At 41.2% G+C, this 18,841-nt stretch overlaps 1 protein-coding gene across 6 annotated transcripts in view; it reads left to right on the top strand.

The window, feature by feature from the left end:
* Positions 1-18,464, top strand: part of ZMYND11 (zinc finger MYND-type containing 11) — a 73,984-nt gene extending 55,520 nt beyond the window's left edge. For 5 of the 6 annotated variants that reach the window (XM_068987341.1, XM_068987343.1, XM_068987339.1 and 2 more), the window contains 11 exons: positions 3,745-3,822; positions 4,270-4,362; positions 6,995-7,082; positions 7,567-7,622; positions 8,740-8,817; positions 9,633-9,751; positions 12,400-12,607; positions 12,972-13,040; positions 13,796-14,068; positions 14,374-14,559; positions 16,241-18,464. In XM_068987341.1, coding sequence (XP_068843442.1) covers positions 3,745-3,822; positions 4,270-4,362; positions 6,995-7,082; positions 7,567-7,622; positions 8,740-8,817; positions 9,633-9,751; positions 12,400-12,607; positions 12,972-13,040; positions 13,796-14,068; positions 14,374-14,559; positions 16,241-16,363 — 1,371 coding nt within the window. In that variant the 3' untranslated portion in view covers positions 16,364-18,464. The remainder of the gene's footprint in view (positions 1-3,744; positions 3,823-4,269; positions 4,363-6,994; positions 7,083-7,566; positions 7,623-8,739; positions 8,818-9,632; positions 9,752-12,399; positions 12,608-12,971; positions 13,041-13,795; positions 14,069-14,373; positions 14,560-16,240) is intronic. The other variant, XM_068987342.1, reaches the window with a different exon arrangement.
* Positions 18,465-18,841: the final 377 nt, after the last annotated feature.

Below are 18,841 nucleotides of genomic sequence, written 5' to 3'. Positions count from 1 at the left end.
TTTATTTAAGCAAAGGAATTACACGAACAGTATAATGCACAGTTACCTAAACTTAAGCCAAGTGAAATAGGGTTTTCCCTACTGTTTGAAAAAGTTCAGAATTTTGTTTCAAAGGAAGAGCAAGCTGGTAAGGATGTACAGGCATGTGGTGGTTTAGTTGCTAGGTTGTATCTGACTCTTGCGACCCCTGGACTATAGCCACCCCACCCCCACCCCACCATGCTCCTCTGTCCATGAGATTCTCCAGGAAGGAATAGTAGATTGGGTTTCCATTTCCTCTTCCAGGGGATCTTTCCAACCCAGGGATCGAACCCACATCTCCTGCATTGGCAGGTGGGTTCTTTATGGGGAAGCCCTTCTACAGGCATACCTCGGAGATACTGCAAGTTTGGTTCCAGACCACAACAGTGGAGAGAATATCACAATCAAGTGAGCTGCACACATTTGTTGGTTTCCCAATGGACATAAAAGCTGTGTTTACATTGAACTGTAGTCTGTTAATATGTAGTGGCATTATGTCAGAAGAGGTAACTACCTTAATTTAAAAGTACTTTATCACAAAAACTGCTAACCATCATCTAAGCCTTAAGTGACAAAGTGAGCAAATGCTGTTGGAAAAAGGGCCCTGACAGGCTTGCTCAACACAGGGTTGCCACAACCTTCGGTTTGTAAAATGCACAATGTCTGCGAAGTGCAATATAGCGAGGTATGCCTGTAGAGACACTCTGGTTCTAGCACTGCATAAATCTCACCCATAGAGAAACACTGAACTGCTTTATTTTCTGAGGCTCTAAATCGAAAGGTGTTGGGTTCTGACTCACAGTGAAAGCCTTCATCGGTTGATGTTGAGAGTGTGGAGAGGAGAGAAATGCATTCCTGTGAACTTGTGGAGCACACAGCCACTCTGGAGACCCGGCAGCCGGGTTGTGGGGGCTGCAGTGAGCACCCCTTCCCTGGCGGTCTCTCCAGTGATGCAGACTGCCCACAGTGGTGGGCGTCGGCCTCAGGGGCACTCCTTGCCTGGTTGAGCTCGAGTTATTCAGTGGGAGACCATGAATGGAGACTCTTCTAACCCTGCTCAGTCTGGCACATGTTAGTGAGCATTTAGTAATATTTCAGCACTGCATACAATGCTGGTTCTGTGTTTCCCGTGAATATTGTGTTACCTATTAAAAGAACACAGATCCCACAAGTAGTATCGGTATGACAAGACTTCTGATCTGATGTAGGTTGCTGTCACACCTGAACTTACACAGATGTGTGATTTAATGATCAGGGTGATGTTTGGGATCAGCAGTGTTAGTGCTCCTGAAATACTTCAGAGTGAGCAGGACAGAGCATGCAGTTGGAAGCATTGGGTTTGTCTGTCTTTGGCTTGCAAGGTCTGTTCCCCAGCCAGGGATGGAACCCGGGCCATGGCAGTGAAAGCCCGGAATCCTAACCATGAGGCCACTAGGGAACTCCCTGGAAGCATTTGTTGTTATTCTCCTCTCTTTCTAAGGGAATATAGGTTTCCCAAGAGGTAAGAAAAAAGGTTTCTTGGCTTTCTTAACATTTCTTCCCTGTATCCAACAGACCAGGGAGTTGTTTAATAGAGAAAGCAGTGCATGGAGGGATGGCCGTGTCAGCAAGAGTGTTTCCACAGCACTGCTAACAGCTGACGATTTCAGATCTGTTGTTTTGCTCTGGCTTACCGGAGGGAGCAACTAATAGTTTTCATGTGTTTGTGTGCCTGGGGCTTACAGGGGATTTATTTATTTATTTATTTTTTAATTAAAGGATAATTGCCTTACAGAATTTTGTTGTTTTCTGTCAAACCTCAACCTGAATCAGCCATAAGTGTACATATGTCCCCTCCCTCCTGAACCCCTCTCCCATCTCCTACCCCATCCTACCCCTCCAGGTTGATACAGAACCCCTGTTTTGGGGTTTCCTGAAACATACAGCCAATTCCCATTGGCTGTCTATTCTACATATGGTAATATAAGTTTCTTTGTTACTCTCTCCATACATCTCACCCTCTCCTCCCCTCTCCCCATGTGGGGATTTTGTTTAAAGTGAGAATCTACAAGCTACATCAAAGTCCCTTTCCCAAAGATTATACAACCTGGGGTTCAGGAAATACCATTGCATTTTAAACTCCACATGTACACCATTGGCACTTGGTCTTGGCCTCATGTCACAACCCACAATTTCCAGGCCTTTGCCTGGAAATTCCAGTTCAGATGCTCGGGGTAGGAGCCCACCAGTGTATCTGGAGTGTGGCCAGGGTGAGAAATGTGTTCTGCAGTCTTCCCTGGTGGCTCAGCTGGTAAAGAATCCTCCTGCAATGTGGGACACCTGGATTTGAACCGTGAGTTGGGAAGATCCCCTGGAGAAGGGAGTGGCTACCCACTCCAGTATTCTGGCCTGGAGAATCCCATGGACCATATAGTCCATGGGGTCATGAAGAGTCGGACATGACTGAGCGACTTTGTCACTACCACCTGAGGAGTTAACAGGAAATGAATGAACAAATGGTGGAAGCCTTTGCCTGGAAATTCCAGTTCAGATGCTCGGGGTGGGAGCCCACCAGTGTATCTGGAGTGTAGCCAGGGTGAGAAATGTGTTCTGCAGTCTGTAGATGGTAAACAGTACGGCTGTTTACTCAGACGGCCTTGGAGTACAGCTGAGCAGGGAGAGCACCAGCCACGCCCCAGAGAGTCTGGGGAGGGGCGGCGATGGCGCCAGGCGTGAACTGTGCGAAACTGCTTCTCAGCTCAGAGGACGGTTTCCACTTTTGACTCAGTTGCTTTCGTGCTGTGAATGTATAAGCACTTGGTTAAGCCATAGCAAAGGTTTGTCATTTACACGAGAAAACTTTGCTCCTTCCATCGTATTTAGCATTATTGAGATGACTTCCCATGTGTAAAGTTCTTAGGGGAGTAAGTAATAATGTCACTGGGTAGAGACTCATAATGTAGCAGCCTGAAAAAGCTACAGCATTTATTCAGTAGTGGGCCAGACTGCTCTGTCCTCTGCAGGGAGGTCTGCTTATGGTCCAGTGTCTCTCGTGGTTGTCTTAGCCTCAACTAAGAAGTTGGGAACATTGGTCCTTGTTTCCCAGCTGTCTAGAAGTGACATTAAAGGTAAAATCCTTCTTTAATTCATGTGAAGTTAAGTTTTCTGAGAGAGAAATTCAGAAACCTAATTAGCTTTTAGGCAAGACTAATGGAAATTGAAGTTATTACTGAAAAGACCCATAACACTGAAGTAGATATGTAGATGTGTGTGCATCAGTGTATGTAATTCCTAAGTGACAGACTTTTAATAAACTTTTTGATAGAGAATAATTATATTGAAATTCACTGTTCAACATTGTTATTTTAAAATATCCCTTAAAGGATTTCAGCCCATTGAGTTTTTTAAATAAAATAAGTGATTCTGCATTACATCATTATTGTTATTTTATTGTTATTGTCATTATTTTTTATCATCTGAAAACTGAAATTTTAAAACATCAAGAAAAGAAAAATGCATAATTCTCTGAGGTATTATGTTAAGGACAGTATATTTTCTGATTCTTACATTGTTACATTAAACGCTACTTTTGGTATGCAAATTTTGAAGATGTGTTGGAAGTATTACATCGTTTAAGAAAATCTATATTTGCATACTATAATCTTTTATATATAGACATCTTTAGCAAGAATATAGACTTACAAATGATCAGATTTTTATCTTGGCCTTCTCTGTTTCCAACAGAGCATCAAGAAGAAAAACACCAACAAGCAAGAGATGAGCACGTACCTCAGGTTCATCGTCTCCCGCATGAAGGAGAGGGTACGTTCCGAGGGCTCTTAGAATCGCCTAAAGTATGTATATTCTTTCAGGTTTCCTGACTGACAACTAGCAAGTACATGTAGTGTAGTATGAAGGGTGGAAACCACTGCTGTCGCGTGCTTTTGTGCTCTGAATAGTTCCATAAAATGCTCTTAGATTTGTTTCGTCTTTGTTTTCAACACAGGCATTTCTTTAGCTGCATTAGGTTAGAAACATTTACATTTTAAACTTCCATTTGTCAGAAAGAACATTTTCATTGATACTTAGGTCTTTAAAATGAAACTGAATTTTTCAAAATAACTGTTCTTTTTACTCAAACCTTAAGGAATGCCACATTATAGTGCATATACATCTTTTGTTAAGTTCTCAAGTACTTGTTGTTTAGAAATTGATGTTTTACCCCTCTGTCTAGCCACGTTTAAACTGACATGTCTCATGACCTTTCAGGCTATTGACCTTAATAAAAAGGGGAAGGACAACAAACACCCCATGTACAGGCGGCTGGTGCACTCGGCGGTGGATGTCCCTGCCATACAGGAGGTAAGGCTCACCAAGCACAGCCCTGGCTGTGCACCTGCCCCCCTTCTGCCTCGCAGCTGTCCTTGTGAGGGGCGTGCCCACCCGCTGGTGCTCAGCAGGGGTCATCTTTTAAGAGTCTTTGTTTTAAGCAACCTGTAGATTCTTGACACTTGCTGATTAAAGAAAATGTATTACAGCCTGATCAGTGTAACGTTTCAGATGCAGTCACCATGCAGCTGTGTCTTCCTGGGCTCAGCGGCAGCACTTGGGAGTTTCTCCCCAGGGAAGATTAGAGCGTAGATGTGATCTCAGGTTTTGGGGAACCATGACATGCACTTGAACAAAGCAGATTTTAACTAGAAAACTTAATTTCTCTAGTGAAGTTCTTGATTTTACCTACTTAGCTGAGGGCTGTTAGTGGGTTTGTTAATATTTAATTACAAATGCAGTGAACATTTTGATGTGCTTCCAGTTAGATTTGCAGATATACCAGTTCTGAACCTATGTGTCATTTGAGTTTTAAAATCTTATGGTTGGCCATCCGTTCAGTTCAGTTCAGTCACTCAGTCGTGTCCGACTCTTTGCGACCCCATGAATCGCAGCACGCCAGGCCTCCCTGTCCGTCACCATCTCCTGGAGTTCACTCAGACTCACGTCCTTTGACTCCGTGATGCCATCCAGCCATCTCATCCTCGGTCGTCCCCTTCTCCTCCTGCCCCCAATCCCTCCCAGCATCAGTCTTTTCCAGTGAGTCAACTCTTCGCATGAGGTGGCCAAAGTACTGGAGTTTCAGCTTTAGCATCATTCCTTCCAAAGAAATCCCAGGGCTGATCTTCAGAATGGACTGGTTGGATCTCCTTGCAGTCCAAGGGACTCTCAAGAGTCTTCTCCAACACCACAGTGCAAAAGCATCAATTCTTCGGCACTCAGCCTTCTTCACAGTCCAACTCTCACATCCATACATGACCACAGGAAAAACCATAGCCTTGACTAGACGGACCTTAGTCGGCAAAGTAATGTCTCTGCTTTTGAATATACTGTCTAGGTTGGTCATAACTTTTCTTCCAAGGAGTAAGTGTCTTTTAATTTCATGGCTGCAGTCACCATCTGCAGTGATTTTGGAGCCCCAAAAAATAAAGTCTGACAGTGTTTCCACTGTTTCCCCATCTATTTCCCATGAAGTGATGGGACCAGATGCCATGATTTTCGTTTTCTGAATGTTGAGCTTTAAGCCAACTTTTTCTCTCTCCTCTTTCACTTTCATCAAGAGGCTTGGAGTAATTTTAAATCATCTGCTCATTCCTTAATCTGCTTAATAGCTGGAAAAACTGAAGGTGTATTATTTTAGTGGAAGAAATGGGCAAGTGAAGGTTGTTCATAAACACGAGCAATTTTAATTTTACCTCTTACCCCTACACTGCATAACCTCTGCGAACAGTGAAGAGCCTGGCCGTCCCTCCTGCCCTCCCCCCATGGTGCCCCCACATTCTGCAGTTTGACTCCCTCAGTTCAGGGAGCTCAGTAGCGGGGCTGAGGGTGTCTTATTAGCAAGTGCTGACCATGAGCAGAAGGCCCCTGAAGGAAATGAAGAGGAGGAAGACCTGGTTTTTATGCTTCCAAAGGTTTACAGTGGAGACCAAAATGCGAGCTGTGAAGATGCATGAGGACTGCTGGGTGTGGGTGTGCCCACCTGGGTGCAGGCAGGCAGCCTGGTGGTACCTTGCGCCCCTGAACCAGAGACCATGAGACGCTCAGGGTGGAGTTTGGGTATCAGTGCTCATGGAAGAGCCCTGTGACCCTCGATGCCAGACAGACGCCATCGACTGTCTTGGTGCGCAGAGGACCAGCGAGGACTTGATTTTAAAACTATGTCAGCCACCTTGCTCTAATTCAGAATTGCCTTGTCTTCTTTGTGGTAATCTGTCACAGAGGCTAATAGCTGTTTCTTCTTTCAGTTTTATTTTCCTGACTTATATAAATGGTTTGCGCTTCTCTGGTGGCTCAGATGGTAAAGAATCCACCTGCAATGCAAGAGACCTGGGTTCGATCCCTGGGTTGGGAAGATCCCCTGGAGAAGGGAACGGCTACCCACTCCAGTATTCTGGCCTGGAGAATCCCATGGACTGTGTAGTCTACAGGGTCACAAAGAGTCGGACACAACTGAGCAACTTTCACTTTTCATATTAGTGACTGTTCTCGAAACCAGAGCCCTGAGAGAGTTGCTGAGAAAATCATTCTTATTTTTCAAAGAAGCCCTGTTAATTATAGTACAGGCCTGTGCATAGCATATTCCCTACATGGTACATATGTAGTTAGGTCTCATCAACCCCACTACCAAAGCTTTCATTATGTACAGCACTTAGCCGCAGCTTTTATCATTGTTACAGATGAGCTGTTCACGCTGCAGTAACAACGTGACTGAGAATATGGGACCTTCCGCACTTCACCATCCTGGCATACCCTGAGTGTAGACGGAGTTGTGGGTTTCTTTTATGAACATTCTGTCAGTATGGACACAGGAGTAGTAGACACAGGAGCAGTCGTAATGCCATTCTGGAAAGTCTTGCTGTTTCCCACACTCTAACACTGTTAAATTGATGGCAAGTGTTTTCACTATTAACCATTGGCCATTTTGGTTTTTTTCCCTCTGCAGAAAGTGAACGAAGGGAAATACCGAAGTTATGAAGAGTTCAAAGCTGACGCTCAGTTGCTTCTCCACAACACAGTCATTTTCTATGGAGGTTCAATATTTTTTTTTGTGTAGTTTTTTTTATTCATATGTTTACATTGCATGTCGAGAAATATCTTTTATAAAACATTAGACTAAAACAATACCTGAACAATCTATAAGTAATAATGTTAGAGTTTAAACTTAAAAATATTTAGTAATATAGATAACTACATATAGCTTATAGAATTGACTGGCCAAAAGCAGAACTCTAGTATTTGTTTTTTCCCTTCAATATCCCCTCATTCAAAAGTAGTGAAAGAGGCCAATCTATACTGAGAGTATTAAGTTGTGTTGAATATAAAATTAAAGCTGCCTATTTACTTTTCTTTTACTGCCTGAATTATATTTTAAATACATGTTTTTATTTTCCGTGGTATATGTCCACTTTTGTTAAACTGAAAGAAAATTTAAATGGCTATATGAATTTTGGCAGTCTTGTGTTTCCTGGCAGTCCTGGGATTACTGGTGATAGATATCTGTCTTTATAATTGCAGCAGACAGCGAGCAAGCGGACATAGCACGGATGCTCTATAAAGACACCTGCCATGAGGTACTGTCCACACCTAGCACCTGAATGCTTGCTGTTTCCTACATTAACCTGTTTTAGAATTCCATTCTGATATGTACATTTTAATGTTGCCATTTCTTTAAATATAATCGTATTTCCATGTTTGACATACATGGTATATAATGCAAACAGAGAGACGGGGGCGGGGGGAGAGGCTAGAATTCTGGCAGAACTGTTCTCAGAGACTCTAATTCTGGGAATTAGACTTAGTTACTAAGTAACTTCTAGTGAGAACAAGAGGAAATTGTTCTCCTTAACTACTCTAAAGTGAATTAGTTAACATGACTGCATGTAAATGTGTTGCACTGGGCAGGCACTCAATAAATGTTACCCTCTTTGAATGAAAGATACAAATATGAGTTCTTACTACACTACACAGGCAAAAAAGCAACCCAACATCAGCATTCATAATTAACAATATATGAAATATATATTTAGGAAATATTTTTTTGGGTGGCCTTTCTTATTTAAAACATTCATCTGTAACCATATTATCTTTGCAAAAGTGTCTCAATTTATATAAAAAGTTTTGTTTCTTTATTCCATTTATGATATGACTTTTCCATTCATTAAACATGTTTATTGAGTGTGTGCTATGTGCTGTGTTAGGAATGAAATAGGGGTCAGGATGCTGGCTTCCTGCTCATACAGCTGTGTTCTGAGGAAGGAGACTCAGGAAAAGGAGAGACAAATTAGTTTCTTTACAAAAGTTACAGAAAATGTGAAAGAAAACAGAACTAAAATGGAGAATGAGGCAGAGTAAGGGCTGCTTTTATTGGTAGTGGGTATTTTCTGTGGGCATCTCAAGAAGACATTTCTGGGGAAATAGCCTTTCATCTGTGTGCTGAACTGGAAGGTACCGGTGAGGCTGGGGAGCCAAGGGCAGATGCAGTGCTCCCTGAGGAATCAGTCTTTTCTTCCGAGTGTACTCTGGGCCCTCTTGGGAGGTTCGGACAAGAAAGTGGCATTGGCGAACTCAGCTTTGAAGCTTAGAGTTGAAGACTGGAAACACGAAAGAGAATGCTGCTTTACGTGCCTCTCTCTAGTTTTGTGTGTGCATTTATTTTATGGCGGCTAAACAGTTACTTTTCTTTTTCAGCTGGATGAACTACAGCTTTGTAAGAATTGCTTCTATTTATCAAATGCTCGTCCTGACAATTGGTTCTGCTATCCTTGTGTATGTGAAATTTTGAGATTTTCTTTTTTTTTTTTTAAACCTCTTCAATGTCTCTGATGTACTGCTCTAAGGAAGTTTATTCCAGTTTGGTTTAAGATTATAATCCTTCTAAATATTTCTCTTCATATCATGGTTTTAATGAGTATAGAAAACTGAAACATAGGAAAAAAACAACGTGGGATCAGTATCCATTTCTGACTTTAAAATGAGAACTTTAGGAATAAACATCAAATCCCTTAATAAATAAAAAATTTCATTATCTCACAAGAAATCTAAGTCTTTATGTATAGCTGTGTGATTTCCCCTAGAATGACATGTTAGTGCCAATGGTTTCTCCTCTCCCCACCACTAGGGTATAAGAGCCTGCCTGAGAGCTCCCACTTCCTGAGACATTACAGTGCTCTTCAGGCACCTGACGGTCTCATAAAAATCTGCATCTCTGACTTAGTAGGTTGGGAGGAGGGCCTGAAAATCTCCCATTTCTTACAAGCTTCCAGGGTTGGACTATATTTCATGAAACAAAGTTAGGGTTTTCACTTTGCCTTTGGTACTCACATGGGTCTTGGTTTCCTTCCAGAGTTCCATGGGCTGTCAGGAGATTCTTTTCACTCCACATTGCTTATGGAAATTTTAATATTTTGGTGTGTTTCTTGGAGGCAAAAATCAATCAGTCCTGGGGTGGGGGTACATTCTGTGTGTTTAGGACTTACAAAAGAAGTATTGCAAATATTATACCTAAGTAGGTCAGTATTAATGATATACTTCTATTTAATACTTTACAAGTAATATGACAAGATAAAGTGTTTTATTTCCAGATACCTAATCATGAGCTGGTCTGGGCTAAGATGAAAGGCTTTGGATTCTGGCCGGCCAAAGTCATGCAGAAAGAGGACAACCAGGTCGACGTCCGCTTCTTCGGTCACCATCACCAGAGGTAATCATGACCTGCGAGCCACCATCACCCTGGGCCTTCAGGAGCCCTGAGGTGGACCCAGGCCTGCAGTTCCCCGTGCTCTGGGTACTTTGCCATCAGGAACAATGTGAAGTGTATTTTAAATTAAAAAACAAACCAGCATATAACTTGACTGGGCATCTTAATGGGACAGTTTCAGTAGCAGCATTTAGAAGGGTGAACTCAGAATGGTGTCAGTGGTGGGAATTAAGTGGAGAGCTTCTCAGGATGGTCCCTTTCACAGAATTGTATTGTCCTTGTGGGAGTTTCTACCAACTGTTCAAGGTTCTGTCAGAGTCATAGACAAAAATAATCAGCTCGGGAGTATAGGAGAGTGTGGGTCTTGTGATCTAAGAATGGGTATGAGGGAAGAACTTTGACTTAGTGTTTTGAATTTCATTAACGGTTAATTTAGAAAAGTGAAGAATTGTTATGCAGAGATCACCATGAATAAATATAGTAGATACTCTTTAGCTGGTTCCTCATATCTCTGCACCTAGTGGAGAAAGAAAAGGTAGAGACGTGATTATGGACTATCCCTCCATATGTTCAAACCAGAGCCTGCTGCTGCCTCCCAAGCACAGAGCAGGTTGTGATGCTTTGTCCTGGTGAGCAGGTCTGTGGGCATGCATGTCTGCAGCGCCGACTCTTCGCGCTGCCTGTGGTTGGAGGGTGGATGGCACAGGCAAGAAAGAAGGGGCACATCCTGTCAGATCGCAGCCCATCTTATTGTGCACAGATTCAGAAAATTCTGAATTCGGATTGACAGATGTGTAGGTATAGCCAGATCCAATTTTCTCTCTTTTTATTTAAATTGTGGGGTGTGTTCTGTTTGCCTTTTATAGTGTAGATCAGACTGCATGTCTCAAACTTGAAACCTGATTATCTATAGTAATGGAGATGATTGAGAGAATAGATATTTTGTATGAATTGCATTGAGACTTAATAAGGTCTCACATTAAGAATATTCATTCAGTTTTATTAAATCCAAGGGATACATAGTTTAACAGGATAAAATTCTCTCCTAGGTAGTCAGCACTGCTTATGATGGAAATCCCCCTCAAAAACATACTGCTTTTAAAAAGTGTTTTAACAGTTTTTTAAAAGAGTAAATAAGAATACAGGATTTAACGGCAAAGAACTCTTCCACAAGCAAAATTGTATTTGCACTTTTCCTCACTTGTAGTTTACTTTGGTTTCTAATATAGCACTCAGATGACACTGTTAATGTAATATTTATAAATAAGTTCAAATTTAACAATTTTTAGCTGTCATTAGCATGTAACCATATGGATTATTGTATATTTAAAATGTGGTTTTAAATTCTAAAGTAAATAGTTTATGCAAGCAAGTTAGAAGTCTATGTTTATAACGTTAGGCATATATGCTAGGATTCTCTGATGCCTTCAGAACAGTTTCAGGTCTAGTATTTCTGTAACTCCATAGTAAGACTGGAAACAGTAAATCCTGGTTTATTCCTAGTGCTATATCCCACCTCATATCCTCTCACTGGTGACATCCCTCTCTCCTCGTGTCCAGAGTCACCTAGACTGTATACGCTGCATTGCTCCTCCTTGTTTCTCAGTTCAGGGCAGTGGCAATGCATGTAGATGTGCTAGCGTAATTCTTAGGAAACCTAACCATTAGGACCCTCGCTGGGTTCCCCAGCTGGGACCCCAGCTGCTAAGTAATAGCTTACCTTAAGCCCATCTGGGCAACATCTCCACCAGCTGTCAGATGAGGCAGGAACAGTCCTAGGACTGTACGCTCTGTGGTGCTTTCACGGGCCAATGGTCAGCCCCAGGTGAGTGGATGCAGCACTGCAGTGGGAGACTAAGGCCAGTAAGTGATTAGTATCCAGGAAGATTTTCTTCAGTTTCTATTCTAGCTTTCTTCCCAATAGAACCAAATGTAGTTGTAGATCAGCTGTGGGTTCACAACTGAGTGCTTGGTTGCAGAATGGTATACACTTTCCCACTTGTTAGTCATGGCCCATCTAATGAATAGGGATGTGATGACCTCATTTTATATGTAACTGTGTCATGAACATTTCTGGGCATTTATAAATGACTCTATAGCTTCCCTGGTAGCTCAGCTGGTAAAGAATCCACCTGCAGTGCAGGAGACCCCAGTTCAATTGCTTGGTCAGGAAGATCCACTGGAGAAGGGATAGGCTACCCACTCCAATATTCTTGGGCTTCCCTTGTGGCTCAGCTGGTAAAGAATCCGCCTGCAATGCAGGAGACCTGGGTTCGATCCCTGGGTTGGGAAGATCCCCTGAGAAGGGAAAGGCTACCCACTCCAGTATTCTGGCCTGGAGAATTCCATGGACTATATAGTCCGGAGTTGCAAAGAGTCAGAAACAACTGAGTGACTTTGACTTTCTATAGTTCTAACATGCAATAGCTAGATTTTGAATAATTTGTAGCATTCAAAACAATGAGATATTGAACACTTTAAAAAAGGCTTATGAGTCATTCTCACCCTGAGGACTTTACTTTGATGACTGTGAAAAACAAGTCAATTCACCTTTTTTCTACTTGGTAAAAGTTTTTATTCAAGTCACAAACTGTGCTTTACAATACACAGAGTTTCTGCCATTTGGGAAACTTCTAACCATCCCTTTTCAGGGCCTGGATTCCTTCTGAGAACATACAGGACATCACAGTCAATGTTCACCGGCTGCATGTTAAGCGCAGTATGGGGTGGAAGAAGGCCTGTGACGAACTGGAGCTACACCAGCGCTTCCTCCGCGAAGGGAGGTTTTGGAAGTCCAAGAATGAGGACCGAGGGGAGGAGGAGGCAGAGTCCAGCATCTCCTCCACCAGCAATGAGCAGGTAAGGGCGCCAGTGAGAACCTGTCAGCTGTGTTCAGAGGTGCGGGTGTCAGGGCGCACTGGCATGGAATGAGCAGGTTGTGACTTCCTCCTTTCACACTCACACAACATTTGTCAAGTGCTCTGTGAAACAAACCAGAAACAGTCCTAGTTCACAGAAGCCACCACCACTCATCCCGATTCGACCAGCACAGTGAAAGAGCGAATCATTCAGTGAGGGCCAATCATGTGGTCTTGAAAGAACTTATGTGAGAGGGACACAGCAGGTGCCCACCTTTCCCCTGTGGGTTCATGGCTAGTCTTCCAGCAGAGAAGTGTTTTGTGGTGTCAGGAGTAACGTGCTGTTACTTTTATGATGTCCACAGCTAAAGGTCACCCAAGAACCAAGAGCAAAGAAAGGACGACGTAATCAAAGTGTGGAACCCAAAAAAGAAGTAAGTTGCCCACCTTGCAGTGTCCAGGTGACAAGTGAAACAGGAAATACTTTCACAGTTGTGATCCAGGCAGTGCTTCTGACAGGTAACTTGCAAAAAGGATTGCCATCAGTCCCAGGATAGCAACTAAGTTGGACCCAGACTGCCTGCTGCCCTGTCACTAGAGTAACACACGGGAGCATCCAGTTAAGCAGTCTGGCTAAGTGGGACAGCCTTTTGCTGCACTGTCTGGGAACACTGGTATTTTCTCATGGCACTAATAAAAAACAATTTTTAGTGTTTATCCAGCAGATCAATGAGACCAGCATTTGAAAACTGAAAGAAACTATGGCTAAGTTCAGGCTTTTACAATTCTATAATCCAGGTACATTTTAAAACCAGGGCACAGTATTACCACATACTCAGTGAGGGGTGATTTAGGGTATTTGTTTATGAATCTCATGCAAAGAAATAACGATAAATTCTAACGATCTTACACGGTAAAACTTTTTGTTTAGTCTCCTTTGAAAGGAAACACCATAATATTAGTATTTAATGGAATTGTAAATGAAGTTCCTGTAGAATGATTATACCTATAAATTGCATGTGTTTTAATTTTTTTTTTTTTTTGAATTGTGGTCAAATACACAAAAGAATTTTCCATTTTCTTACATGATTGTTTAAACAAGTTGTATGGCTGTTCGTATCACTGTTTTTTTTCGGATCGAGCTTGCTTTTGAACTAGTAAATTCTGTGGCACTTCCCTTATCCTTTAGGAACCAGAGCCTGAAACGGAAGCTGTAAGTTCCAGCCAGGAAATCCCAACGATGCCTCAGCCAATCGAAAAAGTTTCTGTGTCAACTCAGACCAAGAAGTTAAGTGCCTCTTCCCCAAGAATGCTGCATCGAAGCACCCAGACCACCAGTGATGGAGTGTGTCAAAGCATGTGCCATGACAAGTACACCAAAATTTTCAATGACTTTAAAGACCGAATGAAGTCTGATCACAAGCGAGAAACTGAAAGAGTTGTACGAGAAGCTCTAGAAAAGGTAACACAGCCCTCAGTGCCAGCGCTGCCTTCAGACACACGGGTGGGTTAGGTGAATAGTCTTCCTGTTGTGGTTTTACGTTACTTAGGCATCAACCAGGTAGCAGCTCTTTAAAACAAGAAGTAAAACATCTTTTTATAATATTTTAAATAACAGGTACTTTTCTCACCTAAATATTTTATAGCCCTTAATGAAATAAAGGGAAGAGGTACATCAGTTAAGTAGAAACTGTATTAAGGTTTTGCTTAATCGTTTGTGTAAATTATGCGCTGACGTACTGTGGGTTAACTTTTTTTTCATCTCAGCTGCGTTCTGAAATGGAAGAAGAAAAAAGACAAGCTGTAAATAAAGCTGTAGCCAATATGCAGGGTGAGATGGACAGAAAATGTAAGCAAGTAAAGGAAAAGTGTAAAGAAGAATTTGTAGAGGAAATCAAGAAGCTAGCAACACAGCACAAACAACTAATTTCTCAGACCAAGAAGAAGCAGTGGGTAAATACCACTATTTTCTTAGAATCTGATTTATGAAAACAAAATACCATAGGTTTGATAAAATTAATTCAGAAAGACCTATATGGCGTATGTAAAATCCTGAAATGCAGTCTAATGTGAAACTGTCAACTTTAATTAATTTAAACTGTATTTTAACTCCAGATCCCACATTTCTCAATATTTGCTCAATATTATTTTGTTACATTGAGATTATGATACTTTGGGACATATATATAATTTATACAACTTTTCCATCTATGCAGGTATTTTTTTTTGATAAGTGGGCTGGCCCTGATAGGTGATATTAACTTATAAAATTGTAAATATCGTAATAGCAAACTAAGGATTTTCAGATTTTACTGCACTGTACATTAAATTGATTACTTTTGCTTTATAAAAGTAACATCTCACTGGTCTCTAACGTTAGATCTGACAGTTCACCAAGGAGGTGCCCTGTGGGCCTTCTTAGGCTGTCTGCTCTTCCATAGTCTTCTCCCCGTCTTGTTAATCTCCATTGACCTGTCGTCTTGGGCTCACATCTGCCTTTGAATCCCTCCAGTCATTTTTCACTTCAGTTAACGGGCTTCTCAGCTGCAAGTCTGGTTTTTGGTTTCCATCAATATCTTTTTATTGATATTTTCAGTTTGCTCATACATCATTTTCTTGACTTTCTCCATGTCTTCCTTTAGTTCTTTGCACTTCTTTAATAGGTGTTTTAAAGTCTTTGTCTAGTATATTTACATGGACAGTTTGTTGATTCTTTTTCCTTTGAACGGTCATACTTCCTGCTTCTTTGTATGCCTTGTGACTTTTCTTGTTGAACACTAAACATTTGAGTCTAATAATACGGTAACTGGAACTCCTTTTCTCCCCTTTATCATAGTTTGCTGTTGCTGTTTCTTTGATTGTTATGGCTGTTCCCAGGATCAGACTGAGGTGTAAATTAAATGTCTTCTTAGGTCTTTTCTAAGCCTCTCCTTGGGTTTGCACATTGACTTCCTAATTCCCCCCATATGTGCAATTGATTTTGAGTGGCTTGCAAAAGGGAAGCCACTTCAGAGGGAGGACTTGTGGTGGGTGGGGGAGGGGTGCAACTGCTAATACAGTGGCCCGCCCAGCTGTAACCAGAAGCAGCAGTCTGCAGGACACCTGCCAGGGGGCTCCATGCACAGCCATCTGGGGCTGCAGGTGGGGAAGAGGTAGCTGTCTCAGTGCTAAGAGCCAAAATGACCAGAGTGACTGTACCTTATTGTTCCACCCTTCCCCAGACCTCAGAGTTCCAAAGCAGTCCCTCTAGATTGTGCAGCAGAGCTGTTGTGTGTGGGGGGCGGGGGGGTGGGGAGGAGTCATTGTGCTGCTGCTCCGTCATCTTTGCAGAACCTTCAGACCTTTTTAGGAAAAGAGAAATTACTTATGCTTGTGTGCTGCTGCCGTTAATGACCTGGTACAGATGGAAGAAGTTGATGTGCCGAGTAAGCTTGAGTGTGCTGATAATGACGGCATGCTGAGCCTCAGTCATCCCATTGTTTCCCTACTGTCCTGCTCAGGACAGAAACCGTGTTCTGATGTTCTTGGTGATCCTAGTTTACACTTGAGTCAGAAAGATCTTTGAAAGCACAGTTTTAAAGTCTGTAGTTGTACCCAGTGTCGTTTACCTGCTGGTCACGGTTTCTTGCTGCAGTGCTACAACTGTGAGGAGGAGGCCATGTACCACTGCTGCTGGAACACGTCGTACTGCTCCATCAAGTGTCAGCAGGAGCACTGGCACGCGGAGCACAAGCGCACCTGTCGCCGGAAAAGATGAAGGCTGGCTCTTCCTGGAGAATCACTGACGACTATTCCTCTCAGACACAGCGGTTTTTGTTTCCAAGAAGCCAAAATTGTTTAGAATTTGCTTCCCATTTTGCACCAGCCTTTAAACACTTTTCGTGAAGAAATTTTGCACAGTAGTTTAAATCTTTTGTTAACGCTCCTCTGGAGTTTTTCAGGGGGTAAAAGTAACATCAGTGGAGGGTATTATTTTAAATAAATTTTAATTGAGAGTTTGTTGCATTTTCAGCAAATTTTAAAACATTTTTAGGTTTTACAGAGATTTTAACCTTTAAACAACAGATCTTTAAAAAACAGGTGAATTACAAGTGAGTTTAACAAAGAAACATTTAAAATAGATCTGAATGTAAGAACTACGGAACTGTTTCAGAAATAAAACATACTACCTTGATGTGAAATTTATTTCTTAACCTTGTTGAGCTGGTTTTGTTCAGCTTACTTTACTGTTTAAAGGCATTATCTGTTGGTTATGCCAGTGGGTATATGATTGAATTTAGGGAACAGGGTTGACACAGCAGGTGCTAGTCCTGCATATTTTTTCTTAAATATTTCCCAATTGTGTTTTTCATTATTTCTTTTCAATATATAACTTTTATAACAAATTATTAGCTTTGATCTTGTAGTTTAAAATTGCAGGGAACTGGGGTAATCTTTTACTGAGCTGGATCTTAGAGAAAATGAATATTTAAATTTTAAAGTTTGCACATTTCATCTTTGTCCTAACATGAGTGCTTGTAACAAAATAAACAACAAAAATAAAAAGCCAAAAACTACCTTTATCCATACATAAAATTATAGATGAGGCATACAGATTTCTTTAATGCTTCCCTTCCCTCCCCAAGTGTCATCTGATTGCCTACTATCTGGTGTCACCTCTTCTGTTGTAAGTTAATACTGAAAGGAAAGAAAGCACTTAAGTTTCACAGAAGCCGTTATGTTTGTAGTAATGGATCATTACCTACTAATGAACTCCATCACTGTACACAGAATGAAGAATAATGCATGTTAATTTTCTTGTATTAAAGATGCCGTGATTTGTAAAAAGTCTGTATTTTGCGGAATGTCTGGATTAAGAAGCATTACCAATAGGAATGGATCGATAGTTAAATAATTTTTTTATACATAGATATATAAAATACAGCCAGGAAACCTTAATTTTTTAAAAAAACAAACCCTCACAATTTATGTTTTTTCAAAGACTGATCTTAGACCAAGTCAAATTCCCATTTATCATTTAGTTATTTTTAAGGTTAGAGAAATAATTTGTAAATATTTATTTACACCTTTGATATTTATTAAAGCAATTACACACAATGTAAGTGAGAGAATCAGGAGAAAAAACCTTTCAAAAAGTTTTCTCCAGGTTTGTCAGGGTCACTCTAAAGACAAAAATGTACCCCAGTCTTCTGTGAAATCATCACCTACCCAGTCCTGATGCTGTTGCAGATGGTGGTGACACAAGTTAATCGACAAGCTACTGCCCAGTGGTGCCCAATGGCTTGGAGGACCTGTCTGGTAGCCACACGTCAACACCGTCCCTGAACTACGCAGGCACGTGGCATTCTCGGTCCCTCCTCGTTGCTGTGTGATTGGTCAACGTCGCCACTGTGCCGTGGTCTGGTCTAGACGACGTAACTGAGAACACTTACCTTCTCTGATTGTTTTCCAAGTTTTAAAACTTCGATCCACCCCTATGAGAGCAAGTTATTGTGGAACTATTTTTGGTGTGAAATCATTCCAGAGTGTGTACTATTTACCGATAGCTGCATGAAAGTAAGACTCGTGTTACTTTGGCTTTTTTGTCTCCGTTGACACGGTTGCACATTTCCAAGTTACTACAGCGTGAAAACTGTGTGTTTAAAAAAAAAAACAAAATTAAAAAAAGATTGTGGCCTGGTTTTGTAAAAGTTTTAGGTAAAATTACAATTGATTGTTTAGGAATCATTATTAAAAATTTTCTGCAAATCATAAAGCTATATCAAGGTGTTGAGCTTAGCCACTATGCACATTGTAATTACTCATTGTGGCTGTCCAGTTCTTCGATGCATTCTGGCATTTTGTAAGCTGCTCTGACTAGCAATATATAGACTCATTTAATGTGTTAACATTGGTTAATAAATGTATTTAAAAAAACTGCCTTTAATAAATTGTTGATTTAGTCCATTCCCTGAGACCAAAACAGACACAGGTATATCACATAGTAATCATATACTGTTGGCTATCCACTGGTGACTTTTTAACTTTATATAAAATTAGTGTGTTAAAAACAGTTCTCTTAAACATTATGTAAAGTTGGATTTACTTTTACCAGTTCTCAAAAAATTCAAGTTTGACTATAAAGCCCTTTTTCTTAACCTTTAGACTAGGCTGAACATACAGATAGAAAATTGTTCAATAAACACTTGAAATTAGTCAATAACATCGATTTCAATATATCCAGACTCAATCCATC

This window comes from Capricornis sumatraensis, chromosome 15, assembly GCF_032405125.1.
Source record: "Capricornis sumatraensis isolate serow.1 chromosome 15, serow.2, whole genome shotgun sequence".
In the NCBI taxonomy this organism is placed as follows: Eukaryota; Metazoa; Chordata; class Mammalia; order Artiodactyla; family Bovidae; genus Capricornis; species Capricornis sumatraensis.
Note: the sequence above shows the minus strand (reverse complement) of the source record. Positions and strands in the feature narration are given on the sequence as shown.